General features: G+C 37.7%; 1 protein-coding gene across 1 annotated transcript in view; it reads right to left on the bottom strand.

Annotated features, from left to right (window-relative positions):
• CPS1 (carbamoyl-phosphate synthase 1) overlaps positions 1 to 19,305 on the bottom strand; it is a 144,489-nt gene that overhangs the window by 113,851 nt on the left and 11,333 nt on the right. The window contains exons 2-5 of the mRNA XM_082841477.1: positions 11,203 to 11,312; positions 7,653 to 7,797; positions 6,452 to 6,541; positions 4,101 to 4,157 (exon numbers count right to left, since the gene is read on the bottom strand). Coding sequence (XP_082697603.1) covers positions 4,101 to 4,157; positions 6,452 to 6,541; positions 7,653 to 7,797; positions 11,203 to 11,312 — 402 coding nt within the window. The remainder of the gene's footprint in view (positions 1 to 4,100; positions 4,158 to 6,451; positions 6,542 to 7,652; positions 7,798 to 11,202; positions 11,313 to 19,305) is intronic.

Here is a 19,305-nt window from a genome sequence, read left to right as displayed (position 1 = left end):
AATCCATTTACATTTAAGGTAATTATCGATATGTATGTTCCTACTACCATTTTCTTAATTGTTTTGGGTTTGTTTTTGTAGGTCTTTTCCTTCTCTTGTGTTTCCTGTCTAAAGAATTTCCTTTAGCATTTGTTGTAAAGTTGGTTTGGTGGTGCTGAATTCTCTTAGCTTTTGCTTGTCTGTAAAGGTTTTAATTTCTGCATCGAATCTGAATGAGATCCTTGCTGGGTAGAGTAATCTTGGTTGTTGGTTTTTCCCTTTCATCACTTTAAATATGTCCTGCCACTCCCTTCTGGCTTGCAGAGTTTCTGCTGAAAGATCAGCTGTTAACCTTATGGTGATTACCTTGTGTGTTATTTGTTGTTTTTTGCTTGCTGATCTTAATATTTTTTCTTTGTATTTAATTTTCGATAGTTTGATTAATATGTATCTTGGCTTGTTTCTCCTTGGAATTATCCTGTATCGGACTCCCTGCGTTTCCTGGACTTGATTAACTATTTCCTTTCCCACATCAGGGAAGTTTTGAACTATAATCTCTTCAAATATTTTCTCAGTCCCTTTCTTTTTCTCTTCTTCTTCTGGGACCCCTATAATTAGAATGTTGGTGCATTTAATATTGTCCCAGAGGTCTCTGAGAGTGTCCTCAACTCTTTTCCTTCTTTTTTCTTTATTCCTCTCTGCAGTAGTTATTTTCACTCTTTTATCTTCCAGGTCACTTATCCATTCTTCTGCCTCAGTTATTCTGCTATTGATTCCTTCTAGAGAAGTTTTAATTTCATTTATTGTGTTGTTCATCATGTTTGTTGGCTCTTTAGTTCTCATATGTCCTTGTTAAACGTTTCTTGTATTTTCTCCATTCTATTTCCAAGATTTTGGATCATCTTTACTATCATTACTCTGAATTCTTTTTCAGGTAGACTGCCTATTTTCTCTTCATTTGTTTGGTCTGGTGGGTTTTTATCTTGCTCCTTCATCTGCTGTTTGTTTCTCTGTCTTCTCATTTTGCTTAACTTACTGTTTTCGGTGTCTCCTTTTCGCAGGCTTCAGGTTTGTAGTTTCTGTTGTTTTTGGTGTCTGCCCCCAGTGGCTAAGGTTTGTTCAGTGGGTTGTGTAGGCTTCCTGGTGGAGGGGACTAGTGCCTGTGTTCTGGTGGATGAGACTGTATCCTGTCTTTCTGGTGGGCAGGACCGCGTCCAGTAATGTGTTTTGGGGTGTCTGTGACCTTATTATGATTTTAGGCAGCCTCTCTGCTAATGGGTGTGGTTGTGTTCCTGTCTTGTTATTCGTTTGGCATAGGGTGTGCAGCACTGTAGCTTGCTGGTCATTGAGTGGAGTTGGGTCTTAGCGTTGAGGTGGAGATATCTGGGAGAGCTTTCGCCGTTTGATATTAGGTGGAGCTGGGAGTTCTCTGGTGAACCAATGTCCTGAACTCGGCACTCCCAACTCAGAGGCACAGCCCTGACACCCGGCCAGAGCACTAAGACCCTGTCAACCACACGGCCACTCACAAAAAGAGAAAAAGGGGAAAAAAAAAAATATATATATATATATAGTTACTCTCAAAGTCCACTCCCTCAATTTTGGGATGATTCATTGTCTATTCAGGTATTCCAGAGATGCAGGGTACATCTAGTTGATTGTGGAGATTTAATCCACTGCTCCTGAGGCTGCTCGGAGGAATTTTCCTTTCTCTGTTCGCACAGCTCCTGGGGTTCAGCTTTAGATTGGCCCCGTCTCTGCGTGTAGGTCGCCTGAGGGGGTCTTCTCTTCGCTCAGACAGGACAGGGTTAAAGGAGCAGCTGATTAGGAGGCTCTGGCTCACTCAGGCCGGGGGGAGGGAGGGGTATAGTATGTCAGGCGAGCCTGCTGCGACAGAGGACAACATGTCCTTGCAACAGCCTGAGGTGTGCCGTGTGTTCTCCTGGGGAAGTTGTCCCTGGATCACGGCACCCTGGCACTGGCAGGCTGCACAGGCTCCTGGGAGGTGAGGTGTGGAGAGTGACCTGTGCTTGCACACAGGCCTCTTGGTGGCTGCAGCAGCAGCCTTAGCGTTTCATGCCCGTTTCTGGTGTCTGCTCTGATAACTGTGGCTCGTGTCTGTCTCTGGAACTGATTTAGGTGGTGCTCTGAATCCGCTCTCCTTGCACACCCCGAAACAATGGTCTCTTGCCTCTTAGGCAGGTCCAGACTTTTTCCCGGCCTCTCTCCTGCTTAGCTGTGGTGCACTAGCCCCCTTCAAGCTGTGTTCACGCGGCCAACCCCAGTCCTCTCCCTGGGATTTGACCTCCGAAGTCCGAGTCTCAGCTCCCAGCCCCCGCCTGCCCCAGTGGATGAGCGGACAAGCTTCTCGGGCTGGTGAGTGTTTGTCGGCACCGATCCTCTGTGTGGGAATCTCTCCGCTTTGCCCTCCGCAGCCCTGTTGCTGCACTCTCCTCCATGGCCCCGAAGCTTCCCCGCTCTGCCACCTGCAGCCTCCGTCAGCGAAGGGGCTTCCTAGTGCATGGAAACCTTTCCTCCTTCACAGCTCCCTCCCAGAGGGGCAGGTCCCGTCCCTATTCTTTTGTCTCTGTTTATTCTTTTTTCTTTTGCCCTACCCAGGTACGTGGGGACTTTCTTGCCTTTTGGGAGGTCTGAGGTCTTCTGCCAGCATTCAGTAGGTGTTCTGTAGGAGTTGTTCCACATGTAGATGTATTTCTGATGTATTTGTGGGGAGGAAGGTGATCTCCACGTCTTACTCCTCTGCCATCTTGAAGGTCTCCCCCTCAACATATGTTTTTAATATGAGCCCATATCACTCATAATCAAATATAATAGGCAATACCACTATTTTGTCTGTGCTAATCTATTCAGCCAAACTTTGAAAACCTAACTGCCTCTGATAAAAGCAGGGTTCACCTTAAACTAACCTATCACATGAAGAACATGATATGGTCCTGTAAAGTGTTTTCCCAAATACTAGGACTGATTATATTCTATTCAACCTGCCAAATCTACAGCGTGAATTGAATTTCCCAATTTTATTCCCTTCCCATTCTGGTATCCTCATCATTGTTTACTGCTCCCACAACATCATTGGGCTACAAAAATCTACCTGGGACATATAATCTCACTAACATCTATTCTCAGGAATATCATGGAGGAGGGAATAAAATCAGAGATAGAGTAGAAGGATTGCAAAAATTCTCAGTGTCTTTCTTCTGGTCATGGGTATGTGGCCATGTTCTTATTTTCAAAGCTGTTCTTTCTGTTTACAGAGATCCTGTGTCTATACATATGCCAACAATCTACAACAGATTTTCTTGAAGAATCCTTTTCACTTTGAAATTGTATCTTTTTTTTCTTTTTTAAGAAAAAATATATAATTTAATGAGAAAACTTTGGTGGCATTAAGGGAATTTAGTTAACATTCATGAGATAAAGTTTCTTTCTGTTCTGGGATATGAAGGTTTCTAAAACAAGTGTCCACCTCTTTTAACAAGAAGGAAGTAGATGGGGCTGAGATATTCTCAGAAGAAGGGTCAAATATCTCATCTAGCAGATATGAAAGCAAAAGATAAACTTACCTTCATCTTGGTCATTGGAACAATTTCAAGAAAGACTATATAACTGAGGTAATACATGCAGGGTTCATTTAATATACCCATGAACTATAACTCACTAAGGTCAAAAACTCCTCCAAGAGGACTAAACAAATAATGGCCCCAGTGCTGTACACTTCCTGGTTTTCCTTTTTCAGCAGGTAGGTATTCAATTTAGGCAAAATTCTTATGCACCTAGTTACCTTCTCCACTTGTTTACTAGCCCTATCACATGAGCTGAATTACAACGGCTTTAACTTGTCACTTGGAATAGTGAACATAGAGTGGGCACTCAATAAACTACTGCTGAGTGAAGTAATCTTAAAACCATTCAGTAACAAACATCCCAATCAAGTATTCAGTCTTGAAAATTACATCAAAAACAGTAAAACAGGATGGCAGAGACCCAAATGATAGAAATTGACCAGATCTGTTCTTTTACACACCAATGGGTTCCTTGGGCAAAGGGAATAAAACATATATATATGTAAACATAGATTTGGCTAAATATGATTATCATACCTTATCTCGAATTATTTTAGTCAGCATTCTTGTATCCACTCCATAAATTGCAGGGACCTGTAAGGAAAATAATTGTAGTGACAGTAAAATTGGAGGAAATTTGGTCCAGCAGAGTGTTTTCAAATTACAAACTTAACATCATCTATCTTCTTGAGCAGTAAATAATTTCCCTACTCCTTTTCTCTGATCCAGGGTGTCTGTGTCACAAGAACAAGGTAAACTGCTGTTCAGTTGGGCACAGGACTCTTAATATCCAGACCCTTCCTCAGAGTGAAAAGTGAGAAATTCTGAACATCAGTCTTCTGCTACAGCTCTTTTGCTTTTGATCCAGGATGTTAAATAAGTAGTATAATTTTATAGATACATATATATTTTTAAAAAATGGAATTTGTGAACTTCATAAGCAAAGATATGTAATTAATAGGCAAATCCATGTTGTGAACCACATGCTCCTGGCACATGGTAGGCAATCCTGAAGGTTTTCTGAAGGTGCTTGTTAGGTAGTCATGCTGTATTAAAATATTGCCCAATCTATGAGTAAATCAGGCACCACCATTTGTTTTAGTTTCTTTGACTAGGTTGGATAGAGATAGATGTAGTACAGTAGGTTCCCCCTTCTCCCCAGGTTTGCTTCTAGTGGTTTCAGTTACCTGTGATCAACCATAATCTGAAAATATTAAATGGAAAATTTCAGAAATAAACAATTCATAAGTTTTAAATTGTACACCACTCTGAATAGTGTGATGAAATCTCCCACCATCCTGCTCTGTCCCACCCAGAAGCTGAACCACCCCTTTGTCCAGCGGTGCCCACCCATTAGTCATTTAATAGCCACCTGGATTGTCAGGTCAACTGTTGCGGTATGGCAGTTCTATGTTCAAGTAACACTTATCTTACTTAATAATGGCTCCACAGTGCAAGAGTAGTGACGCTGGCAATTCAGATATTCCCTTACTGTGCCTAATTTATAAACTAGACTTTATCATAAGTATGTACACATAGGAAAAGACTTAGTAGATATAGGGTTTGGTACTATCCATGGTTTCAGGCATCCACTGGGGGTCTTAGAACGTATTCACCGCGGATAAAAGGGGAAAGAGCTGCAAGTTAAGAATGAGGAAACAGGTTTTAGTTTCTTTTCTTCCATCATTTATCTGAGTGATATTTGAGCAAGATGTTTTCCCATTACCTGTACATAGAAGGAGGTAAACTGGTTATTATGTTAGACACTCTTCTACTCTATGTGTCTATGATCATGGAAGAAGATTCAAAGCACATTTTAAAAACAAACTAACAAAACATGGATTAAGTTTATACTTCGACTATTAGTTCTGACACAAAGCAGCTATAATATCAGGTGTCTAAATAACACAAAGGAAACATTAAGGGGAAGAGGGAGGAGTCTCCTGAATGATGATTACAAGGAGGTAAATTCAGATAATGATTGAGAAGAAACTAGCAAAGACCTAGGAGATAATACATATGCCTTCTTCTCTCTTGTAAAAATTTAGCAAGAATGAGGAAACAAAGATCAAGATTTTTTGCTTTGTTAGAAAGAGGAAACGTTTAGCCTCAGTTGGCAGATGCTCCTCAGAGAGACAGAGTTTCTCAGAATAATATTCGGTCAATTACAGGCCCAGTTGCAATTTAACAAAAAGCAGGTACAGTAACACTGGAAATAAAGCTTAGTATATTAGGTCTGTTAACTTTAAGTAGGTCTGACTTTCAAACCAGGAGAATCCCCTTATCTGATTAGAAAATAATAAAGTAAGGAAGATATAAGGTTAGTAACTTATTTATTACTTCAAATGAAGTGATATCTAATTATACGTCATAGTCATAACGTTTAAGCCCAAAGAGACTTGACAGCAATCAGTTTATATTAATTAAGAATTAAAATTAAGAATGTATGGTATGATTACATGACCTGAGCAAGGTCACACAGCTCGTTAATGGTAGAGCTGGTACTAGAATCCACGACACAAGTTACATCTCTAGATCCTCGTTAAAAGGGGGAGGTTATGTTGCTCCGGAGAGTAGAAAATTCTAAAATTTTCTCTAACCCCTTTCCAGAATGAGAAAGTCTGTCTACCAAGCATGTATGAGTGCCACCTAGTGGATAAACTGAAAATATAAGGTCCTCAGTGTTTATATAAAGAATGAGTTCTGGACAGTTCTGGACAGTAGTAACAGTTCAGCCTGAAGGAATCGCGCTCTGAAACAAAAGGGTCCCAAACTGCCTGATCTGCTTTATCTGTTTGGCCCTTTTCAATTACATACACCTTCCCAACTTTCCACGGGCCCCACCAATCGTCCTTAGGTGATGCTGGATGACCTATCATATTTCTCACCTTTTCTTCCTGTAGCCATTGCCCTAGACTCTTGGCAGCCAGCCAGTGGTGGTAGTCATCACTATAATTCAGCACCAGCAAACCTGCAACCTAGAAAGACAGGCAGTCATTCTAAAAATGTGATCACAAAATACTACCCAACTCTTGTGACTTGTCTTCTTTTTAATTAATAAATTTACTTTTTTCCATTCTTTTTCAAATTCTTTTCCCATTTAGGTTATTACAGAATATTGAGCAGAGTTCCCTGTGCTATACAGTAGGTCCTTGTTGGTTATCTATATATTTTAAATATAGCAGTGTGTACATGTGAATCCCAAATTCCCAGTCTATCCCCTCTGTTATGACTTAAGAGTCAGTTTGCATTCTTCAAGCTTTATTATATTCGCTGATACAACACTTAAAATTTTGAAACTTGAAAAAAAATGTGATTAAAAAGTTTTCTCGTAAAATATAATAATTGTTACCTTAATTACCATGCGGGGAACAGTCTTACTTGGTTTTCCAAATCCTGAGAGTAAACTAGGTCCCCCTTCTCAGTACCCTGCACTTTTCCACAATGGCATTTATCGATAATCTAATTAATAATTATTTGCTTAATGTACGTAGAGAATAAGACAATTTTTAAATTTACATTTAAAAGAAACTAAATATTGGGGGGAAATGGTGAGATATAAAACTAAATTAAATGATCAGTCCAAGTCATTCAAAAATAGAGTGATGAATTTAGAGTGTAAATTTTTGAATCGTTTATATGGTTCACATCCCTAAGATATTATTCAAATTTGCCTTGAATAGGAAATTTTAATTGTGTTTACTTTTCAGCTGGCATACACGTTATCTTTTACTCATCTCCCAAAGAGGATAAGATTTAAAAGGTAAATAATTGATACAGAGTTGATTCTTAAAATCCATTTAAAAGGTGATTCAACTCGAATTCTTGCAGCATAGTTGCTATCTGAACTTATAACAACATTTTTCCAAATGAAGCCAGTTTTATCCACAGCATTAAAAATAAATCCAGAGTGCCCTGAGAAATGAAACTCAGAATAATGTCATGTTAAAGATTATTTTCATATACCTAGGAGTAAGACTGAGAATATAAATTTAATGATTTGTACTATAGGATTGAGGCCGAAATTTTGTCCAGCTTAGATTCTTAATAAATCAACTATGCTTTTTAAATAGTCATCACTGGTACTACCTTAATTCCATCGGACTCCAAATATTTGCTAAGTCCCAGTTCATCCAGTGCAGTAGTGTCAGGGGCTCCACCATTCCCAACAATAGGATTGGCCATGGTGAGAATCTGTCCCTTGTAAGCAGGGTCAGTAAGAGCTTCCGGGTACCTAGGTAAAGATGCCAAGAAATTATCAACAAAAAAATGTATTCTACATACATGATCTTAATTATTGAACTCTTGAAAATTAGAGAACATGAGAATAAAATCCTACAAGCTCGTCTCTAGATTTTGCCAAACCTAAGGAAATTTTATGAGAGAATATGGAAATTTATCCCATGATATTACTGATATGAAAAGACTCTTAAGTAATATGGCATATTCTCATTTAATTTTCATTCCCTCAATTTCTTAAATGTTTTAATTCCTTGAAAAATTCTTCACAGGGTCTTAAGTTTTGTTTTTTTTTTTTTTTTTTGGCGGTACGCGGGCCTCTCACTGTTGTGGCCTCTCCCGTTGCAGAGCACAGGCTCCGGACGCGCAGGCTCAGCGGCCATGGCTCACGGGCCTAGCCGCTCCGCGGCATGTGGGATCTTCCCAGACCGGGGCACGAACCCGTGTCCCCTGCATCGGCAGGCGGACTCTCAACCACTGCGCCACCAGGGAAGCCCGGGTCTTAAGTTTTTAAATATTGCTCTATTTAAAGTTTGCAGATATCCTCAAGAATCCCCTAGCCTACCAGATATGAGTGAGTCCAAAATGATATTTACTACTGAGGGCTGACAGTTTCACCAAAATATTAACTGTCAAAAATTGAAAAGTTTTTAAAAAATATCTTTGAGGATACTGAAGATCATGCTGATTACGTCAGTGATGGTTGCCTGGGTATGTATGTTTATTAAAATTCACTGAGCATTTAAAACTCTGATTTATTTTCTATGAAAGAAATACTTAATAAAGTTGATTTTTTTAATATTTTAGTTATATAGAGAGGTGTATGTTTGATAGTTATTATCAAGTTATCATTGATAGTATATGTTTGATAGTTATTATTTTATTACAGAAAAAAATCAATCCCAAAAATATTGACCCAAAGCATTTCTGTCTTCTAAATTAAAAGATTCCAAGTAACTATTTTAAAGTACTGATGTGGAATTAAGAAGAAATGCAGAAGAGATTTATTTTAAAGTGTGGGGAGGAAAAAATAAGAATACATGTATTCTTGGGCCTCCCTGGTGGCGCAGTGGTTGAGAGTCTGCCTGCCGATGCAGGGGACACAGGTTTGTGCCCCGGTCTGGGAAGATCCCACATGCCGCGGAGCAGCTGGGCCCGTGAGCCATGGCCACTGAGCCTGCGCGTCTGGAGCCTGTGCTCCGCAATGGGAGAGGCCACAACAGTGAGAGGCCCGCGTACCGCAAAAAAAAAAAAAAGAATACATGTATTCTTGTTTTTATTCTACATATAAATAAAATTATATATAAAATTTCTATTCTTAATAATAAGAAACATTATTCCCATAAATACCAGGATCTATCTACAGCTATTCCATGCATTGCAATGAGATTTTTTTCCCACCCTCTTAACATTTTCACTTCCCACAGAGACAGTTAAACCTAATCTTTCTTGTGGATTACTACTGAAAGTCAATTTAGGTACTAAGGGGGACAGACTGACAACCTCGAAAGCAATAAAATTCAGCTCCAGCAGTAGTCAACACGAATTCTTCAACCCTCATCCAGACTAACTTCTCCCAGAACTCCCTTTGCCAACAGAATACTTAGTCTCTCAGCTCAGCAACCTCTAAAGTGACTAAGATGCTGTGATATTTACCCACACCTCCATCAGCTAATTTCTCAGATTCCCTCTCACTTGTCAGGAACTAATAATTTTTTAACCAAGGCTTACACCTAATATAAATGCATTTCTTGAAGATGAAAAACAAAATAACTCCCTTAATTATCAACCCCTTGCTGAGTGAGCCACGCATGAATAAAAGCAGCATTTCTCAATGGAAAATAGGATGTGTGGACTAATCTTATTAATGAATGCATTTTTCTACATCAAAAGAAGTCTTTAATTAATTTAATTTTACTTCTTTTCTTCTTTCTTCCCATGAAAGAACTGGCCATTCCCTTCAAACATATGCCTACAATGCTCTCTCCAGAAAATGAATAAATATAGCTTGTCCTAGAGAACTGCAGTGTTGGAAGAAAATTAATCCATCAGGTCCTGTTTGACTTTTGTGATGTGACAAGATTTATTACCCATAATCTATCACAGAGAAGAAAACTCGAGTGCCCTCCATCATTCTGATCTATATTAAACAGCTGTTTGTTGGCAGGTATATTAACACAGTTAGTAATTAGTGCTGTCAAAAGGCTTAAATAATTGCCTGGTGAAGCAAAACTTTGCAAACAGTTTTCATACACTGTAATTTAATGTTCTCACCAGTGGAACTATTTTAAAAACCATCTAATATTCTTTATTTCAAACAGAGAGCTAAGAGTTTAGAGGATAATGCACATTAATAATATAATGGAAGTTTGGTCAATCAATATCTTCAATACCAGTTAACCCAATGCCTCCTTGTCTTTAAAAGGCTAACTGAATTTCCCTAAAGAATTCATCAAATATTTTACAGTTTAGTCTACTGAATCTCTAATGGAAACCTTTTGAAACCATCTAATTTTTTAAGATGTAATTTTTTAAATTCCTAGCCATAAATTACTATCTAATCCAATCCCCTCACACTTTACATGTGGAAACTAAGATTCAGAAAGGTTAAGTGATTTTCTCAATATCACATAATCAGTTACCATTAGAACTGAGACCAGAACTTCAGCCACCTGGTTCCCAGATGAACATTTGTTGGCTAGATAAGAACAGCTACATGATTTCTATAGCAACTCTTATCTTTGTTGCTCTACACCTATTAGCAGAAATTAAATACTGAATTCAGTCTCAGTTGATAAATTTTGAAAATATCCGATCTTTGAACCTGCTCTCCTGTGTATTACTTTAAGAAAATAAATGTATCTGTTATTTTACCTTTCTTATTAGAGTGCAAATTATATATTGTATTTTATATAATTTTGCACTATAATACCTAAGGAATTTCTTAGCTCTTTATAATAGTTCATATTAGATGTGCAAAGTTGATTCTTAATTTCACTAATGGAATGGCACTAGAGAGTGCTACCCATCCTTTTCCCTGTTCGATTTTCACCTTAAGTCAGATTGATACTGACTCTCCACCTTACAGAAGCCACTTGGTAATCTCACATAACTTGTGTCTTTGTATCCTAAGTTTCTAGAATTAATTTTGTTCTTTTTTAGCAGGGGAACACCAGTGTCTGTATTCTCTTCCATTTACAGCCACAGGGAGGAGTTTGTGTCTATGGCCGTTTTCAGGGTTGGCTTGAGCAAGCTATGTACAAGCACAGGGCAACGTCAGGACAATGTGTAGTATTATGATGATGATGTGGTGATTTCAATTTCCCACCATGAATAAGATCATCCAGTTATTCCTCTATATAGAGGAAGAATAAAGCCTTGGAATAGAAGCATTACTCACCCTGCTAGGCCAGTATTAAAAACCACTTCACCAGCAACAGAGGATGGATGGCCAAAGGAGTAACCTTTCATCTTAGTTCCATCTTCCAGGACAATGTGCGCTGTCTGTGCCTAAAGAAACAGATTCATGAATCATAGCAGAATACAAAATATAAAGTACAACTAGTTGAAAAACTCCAAAGGTACACCACATAAAGGTATTAAATAAATGAACAGTATATTTGATGAAACCATACTATCTAGATTCTGAGTCACTCTCCTGTTTTCTTCAAACGTATGGCTCTTGTCACAGGCAGGTGTTTTATTTTGTTTTGCTTGAAAGAGGAACTGAAGCATGTTGATACATTGTCTATCCTAAGTCTACTTGTAGAGTTATTGACAATCCAGAAATACTTCAGTTTAGCTCTAATGCTATGTGTCTGTCTTTTCTCTCTTAATATTCCCTAGCTTTGTCAAGTATAGCTTAAGGGAAATTCATGAGTTTGCAAAAACTTTGTGAATTTTACCATACAGCTCCTCATTACTCTGAGGCTTAGAGCTAGAAGGAATCTTCAAAGTTATACATCAAATTGCGTTCCATAGAGCTCTTGTGTTTGATGGAGTTGTCTCAGGGGCTGCCGCCTCCCTGAGCTTTAGGATCATAAAGAAACTGAAACTTTATCATTCTGTTAATACTGATACAAAAGCAAGCACTGTGGAACTTCTGAAAATATATCGCATTTTGCTTTTTAGTAGAGTTAGTTATATACATGTCTGGTTCTCCCTTTAGACTACAAGGCATTCTGAATTTGACTACTTCACCATACTAATCTCTGAACCAGCTTCTATAAAATTCTTGGTTAAAAAGAGGGACAATTACAGAAACTTATCTCAGAAGCAGGCATCATCTACTCTTCAAAAATACTCTAAATTCTATTGTTGAAACAATTTGGGTCTAATTCTCAATTTCCATACAATTCATGGGGGAGAGAAGTACCACACTTTGGGGTGCAAAATCTAGACTCTGTAAAAAACTCTATGGGACAAAATAATGGGAACAATTTGATTTTATTAAAAATAAACTATAGGGCTTCCCTGGTGGTGCAGTGGTTGAGAGTCTGCCTGCCGATGCAGGGGACACGGGTTCGTGCCCTGGTCCGGGAAGATCCCACATGCCACAGAATGGCTAGGCCCGTGAGCCATGGCCACTGAGCCTGCGTGTCCGGAGCCTGTGCTCCGCAACGGGAGAGGCCACAACAGTGAGAGGCCCACGTACCGCAAAAAAAAAAAAAAACTATAAAGGAAAACATCTCTGCAATAATTTAGAAAATTTGAAAATAAATTGATATTTTATTGTATTCAGTGTAATTTTTAAGATTGATGATGGCATTATGGTTATATTTTTAAGAATTTTCATTTTTTAAAGATATACACTGAAATACTTAAGCATAGACTAATATGGTATCTGACATTGGCTTCAAAATAATCAGAGGTTAGGGGGAATGAATAGGGATATGAATGAAACAAATCTGGCCATGAGTTGAAATTGCTGAAGTAAGGAAGATCATTGTGCTGTTCTCTCTGCAAGGGTTAAGTGCAGCCATTAAAGATAGAAACATACTAATTCACTACTTTCCTCACTTTTTTAGCTCTGGATCCCATAGCGTCTAATCCTTTTCTATCCTATCACCCACCTCCAGTCTTACCACACACACACACGCACACACAGACACCAATCTCAGTATACAGCAGGAAGGCAATACATGATTTCTAGACCTCTGTCTATATGTTCCTCTAGCTTTACAAGCACCCAGCTTTTCAAGAGTTAAAATGGTAAAACCTCATTATTTTTCTATAGTAACCTTCTCTTTAGAAATACGATGCCTCTTTTACTTGTAAAGTACACAAGTCCCTTGACACTGGAATGACTGCTTTTCAATGTAGTGTTTATCTTTAAATCAATAGACCATGTGCCTATGTGTTGTTTATGTGTAGTGCATACACATTAATTTATATTTACACCCAAAGCTATTTTAGTATTCCCTATTAAATTTGATATGTTTATGGTACTCCTCTCAACAGTAAGTTTAGTTTTTAATTGGGGGTACAATGCACGGATTTCAATTTATATTTTGAAGAAAGTTGGACAAAGTACTGTCCGGCACATTTTATATGTGTTTGTGTATGTGAGTTTGTATGTGAGTGTCCATGGGCAGAGTTAGCCAAAAGAATGTTGTCCTTCACCCAGCTTATCAAATAATCTTTGAGGTAAAGTTCTGTTTTATCTACAGCCTTGGAACCAGTGTTCAAGATCTCAAGCTTGACACTTTCTCTTTAAATAGTCATGGTTTACCTTCTCAGACAGTAAATTAAAAAAAAGTTTTTGGAATTACTCAGCACAGAGGAAAGCACAATAAGTAATTAATGTAATACACATGATGACAAGAGTTCCCTGACAGAGACTGGCTTAACACACAAGTTCTGAATTCTGCCTCTGCGTCCAGGAAGTCACCTTTGCACGTCACTTCTTCTAATAACACAATTTTCTTATTTTATATTTTAATTTGTCAATCATTCTTTACTTATAATTCAAGACAGAGGTTCTTGATTTTAGGAAGTAAGTGTGATTATGTTCAGTGTATTTCCAAAGAACATTATAAACTAATCAAATGTCTATGGTGATGGTTCTCAGTAGGGGTAAGTTTATTGGGAAAATTTCCTAGGTATCTCTGACATGTTTCACTAGGTGAAAACCTTTGGTCCAAGTAATGGAAATTCACTGTCAAAAAATATTTTCTACTGAAAGTATTATTTTCTGTTCTTGAGGAAGTCATGTGTGGCCTACACGCTTTCACCAAATGGAGGTGAGGTAGGAAACATTTTCTTAAATAATATTTAACTTTGATAGAACCTAAAATAACTGTACTTATTTGGCAAAACTTGACGTGTGAACTGCAAATTTCAATTGTCTTCTATATACCAATTTATCTACCCTACTCTGAGCCATACCTGCCTAAAATATCACCTCTGTTTATTTTGTTCCTTTTGCTTTTCTCTATCCTATTCTCATCTAAGAATTTCAAATTCTCTGATCGATCTGACAACATCTAATTATTTTAAAGAAAGGTAAAAATTAGCATAAGCAATCTGACTCTTGTTAGCCTATTCGTACAATTCTATTTGGTATTTTTCTTCCTCTCTCCATGGGACTAGTTTTCTGCTTTGCTTTCTGTCCTTTAAAGATATATTTGAGGAGACATTTACTGTTGCCCGAAATAGTCCCTGAGATTGTGTTCAATACGTCTTTTTTGCTCCTTTAATTATATTTTTTGTTCTTTTCGGCAGCTTTTATAGATTTCCCAATCCTTTTTTCCACTGCACATTATATTGTTACAAGGCTTCTATTTACTGCCTATAGTACCCTTTATAGTTCACTTAACTACACTGGCCTCCAACGAGTCTAAAATGATGGGTGCCAATTGACTTATCTATGAATTGATGGAGAAACTCTGAACAAAGAGCTATTATTTGGAATCCCCTTTTCTAGCGAATAAGTTCCCAAATGCTATTTCATTCCAACGAGTCTAAAAGAAATCACCTTGCTACCAGCGTAAGATATTTTAGTAGCCTCAGTCCTAGTAGAAAGAGGACCATAGTCTAGGCATTATACTATAACCTTAAGGGTTCATTTAAGTGCCTACTGCCAGAGCAGCACTTTGGTAGTTTGAATGCTGAAAGTGCAAAGGAAACCTTAATGAGAAGTCTGTACACTCACAGAATGTCAGGAAAAGTAACCAAAGGCTATATAAGTGTAAATTCTACAAAATAAATGACCTGTATCATGACATGGTCCCTAACTGTTTAACAAAAAATGTATATGCCAATAAGACAGTTTAGACCTTCAGGTCACAACATCATTTAGCTCCCATCATGTGCCAAGTTTCATCCTAGGCTTTGGAGCTACATGGAAAAATATCCCCAGTCCCCCCCACCCCTTCCACCCTCAATTTAGTAAAAGGGCCAGCTATGTGCTTGGATGGTAAAATAGAGGAACCTCAAGAAGATTACCTTTGAAACACCTAGAAACACAAAGATAAATAAAATATCCTTTCCTTTCAGAGATTTCTCTTTAAAAAAATAATTCACCCTTTCCTTCCCATTCATGATTTCAGTAATAAAGTTAAAATTTTAAGAGAGAAATGCATCAAATTTTGAATCTAAAGTTTAAAGATTCCTTCAAGTCTTTACTCAAATGTCATCCATCTTCTTGGCAAAACCTATTTAAAATTGCAATATTCCTAAATGTGCATCAACAGGAATGGATTAAGATGTGGTACATATATACAATGGAATATTACTCAGTCATAAAAAAGAACGAAATAATGCCATTTACAGCAACATGGATGGACCTAGAGATTGTCATACTGAATGAAGTAAGTCAGACAAAGATCATATATCACTTATAAGTGGAATCTAAAAAAGAAAAAAAAGATACAAATGAACCTATCTACAAAACAGAAATAGAATCACAGATGTAGAAAACAAACTTATGATTACCAGGGGGAGAAAGGGGGGGAGGGATAAATTGGCAGATTATACTAGATATATTATACTAAATATAAAATAGATAACTAATGAGAAACTACTGTATAGTACAGGGAACTCTACTGAATACTCTGTAATGAACTATACAGGAATAGAATCTGAAAAATAGTGGAAATAAATAAAATTACAATATACCCCTCAGCACCCTATCTACTTAGTCTACTCTTTCTTCACAGCACTTATTGCCTTCTAACATATCATCCAGTGTCTTATTTAAAACATCTGTCTTGTCCCACTAGAAAGTGAACTTTATGTGGGCAGAGTATTTGGGTTTGCTTTGTTCACTGATGTGCCTGTCTCCAGGGCCAACATCAGTGCCTGGTACAGAGTAGGTAGTCATTTAATTTTTGTTGGATGAATAAAGCATCACTAAGTGACAATCTAAAGAAAAATACTGGGACTTCCCTAGGCGCAGTGGTTAAGAAGCCGCCTGCCAATGCAGGGGACACAGGTTAGATCCCTGGTCTGGGAAGGTCTCACATGCCGTGAAGCAACTGAGCCCGTGCATCACAATCACTGAGCCTGTGCTCTAGAGCCTGTGCGCCACAACTACTGAAGCCCATGTGCCACAACTACTGAAGCCCACGTGCCACAACTACTGAAGCCCATGTGCCGCAATAACTGAGCCCACCCGCCACAACTACCGAAGCCCACGTGACTAGAGCTTGTGCTCCACAATGAAGAGTAGCCCCTGCTCACCACAACTGGAGAAAGCCCACGTGCAGCAAGGAAGACTCAAAGCAGTCAAAAGTAAATAAAATTAAAAAATAAAGAAATAAAATACTATTTTAAAAATACTGAAAGACATAATTATCCATTCGGTTTTTAGTTTATTCTAGATATATATTTTAAAATAGCAAATATCTGTTTTGAGTTGCCTTTTCACTATTTAACAGTGCCTTTCTACAATACCTTAAGTGTAGTCAATGTGGAGATATTATGGTGGGAAAGAGATGTGTGCGACATTGAGGGAGAAAGGTTAGTGGATGGTTAGCCCAGGATATGCATACTGAGTATGCTGCATGTGAGTGTTCAAATACATCTTATGCAGAGTTAAAACAAGTATCATGGTAATTCAAAACAAAAGGATCATTCATATCAATTTCCTAGGGATTTCACATGAAAGAGGATGACAGTGCTTGAATTAACGTAACAAACTGTTTCAGTCCCTTTTTCACTTTGAAAATATAGAAAAAACGAGAAAGCTCTCCTTACCCAGTGTATTCTAAAATATAGGAGTATGGAAAGAAAATCCTGTATTCTTCTACTTAGTTTTAGAATAGCTTATACAAATGAATTTCGCAGAAAAAACATTTTACATTTCTCATATTATTCTCATATATTTTTGCCATAGCAAATTCAAGTGACAGGTCTAAGTCAGATTCAAAGAGATCAAAAGTTATTTTGAACAGTGAAAGCTATTAACTTTTTAATCGTCAAAATTAGTTGAATAAGCATGGACTATTATTCACCCAGTTCAATTTGAAATTTGAGTCTAACTAGCTGCTGCCTCTCTCTAGGTCAATCACTACAGGGCAATACAAGCAAGCAATAAATTCTAAGGTGAGTTTAATCTGACTCCCTCTTAGTGGAATTGAGAAAGATTTTGTTCGGTTTGCTCTCACGAGACACAGAGAACTTTTCTCTTTCCGAAATATGAATATGTATACAAGTCTTATTGGCAGATGACTACTTTGGGTTTTTTTTCTTTGTTTTACTTTTTTCCCTGATCTGGAATAAGCAGTCTCAATTCTTTTAATATGTCCTTACAGCTCTTCATTTCACTTTTTCCCCTCTGGGTCTCTTACTAATATTCCAATAACTTTTCTCAGTAAAACCTTCATGTAAATTAAATTCCATGTGTGACAGGATCCACTTAGTGGCTTAATTTTAACTGGGTACTCATTTTCATTATAGTCTAATTCTTCATCGCTATTTAAGTGCATATGAAGTTATAAGAATATTCTTCAACTCTCAAGATCATAGCCAATTAGAAAAATTTAACTTTTAGTTCATTACCTAATTTAGATCTAAGTGCCTCAGAGTCAAAGGACTAGTTAGATGTTGATATTGCTATCTTTTATTCATATTGACTCAACCAAATAGACACAAAATGCTGAAATATAACAAAGAAGTTTCGAGTTCCATCCTACTAGTCTTCAACTTAAAAGTTGAGATATTTAAACTGCTTTCATTAATCAAATGTAAATAAATCCTTCACTCAATGTAACTTATCAACCCAAATATACATAGTCCAATAAAGAAAATAAGGGAAACCTTACCACAAGGGGCAGTGGAAACATTAAGCTTCTATCTGGAAATCTTATTTCAATAAGATCAAGCACATTGGGTTTGGCAAATGCTTAGATCATAGATTTTGAAAGATAAAATAACTATCCATTATATATATGTATATATATCTCACTATTCCCTAAATAACTATTGCCCAAATTTGCTTATATATTCATAATCTAAATTGCAAACCAGTTTAGAAAGACATTTCCACATAAGAGTAGAGTATAATTTTCTATCCAACCGGGGAGGAATTATTTTAAGTATAAAGAGGGCAGACTTCTGGAGAAAAGCACTGAGAAGAGCAGATGCTTTAGGGGAAAAGAATATTCATACACTATGGCAATCACTTCCTCTACCCTGGCCCCATTATTCCAATCTATATGTAGCCCTATCCATTAGGAACTGTTTGAAATCGTGCTCTGTGTAAGGGAAGGAAAGGGGGTATGAATGAGGTTGGGCTGGAGACAGCACTTTTGATAATCTCTTCCACCTTTCACCATCTGGGTTTCTTTTTCCCTCCCATACCCTGCCTGTTGAAATACGGATTTCACTCGTTTTGGGTTTGCTTCTTTGTTTGCTTAGTTTGGGTTTTTGGTTTTATACTCTTGATCAATTGTTGTATATTAAAGGTCAGTTCTGCAGATGTCTTTGGAGACTTTGTCAGAAAAACAAACCTTGAAGATCACTAGGCATAATGACTCAGATATACCCAGATCCTGACACCTCATTCCTGCCCTCTCTTCTTTCCACATATCCAAATTCTACTTCTTGCTAGGAACTCAAGCTGATCATCTTTGTACACTAACTAAACAGGTATTGAAGGATTCGTCACTTCTAAATTTAAGGTTAAGTAAAATTGGCTCTTAGAATTTACTGCTGTATACCCAACTATTTGACTAATTTCTCCAATAAGATCATAGTCAACACCAGACAACATCAAGGAGAGAGACCCTGCCTTCTGTGTCCAACACAGTATCACTAGCACATAACACAGCATCTGGCACTTAGTGGGTAATTGGGGAAACCACTTTGCATCTCTCTGAATTCATACTTTGGCCCATGAAGTTAACTTTCAGGGATTTTGGAAAGATCATTTAACCCCGGGTCCACAAGGGAGAGTAACAGGTATGATGGGTGACTTTGGGAAACAGAACTGAGCAAGACTGGCTCAACTCTTCTCAACAGTCTTTTCAAAGAAGCCTGTTTTCAGGTGCACATCAAGGTG

Source organism: Leucopleurus acutus (genome assembly GCF_964270905.1).
Source record: "Leucopleurus acutus genome assembly, chromosome: 6".
Classification (NCBI taxonomy): Eukaryota; Metazoa; Chordata; class Mammalia; order Artiodactyla; family Delphinidae; genus Leucopleurus; species Leucopleurus acutus.
The sequence above is the reverse complement of the archived record's forward strand: the minus strand, read 5'-3'. Positions and strand labels throughout refer to the sequence as shown.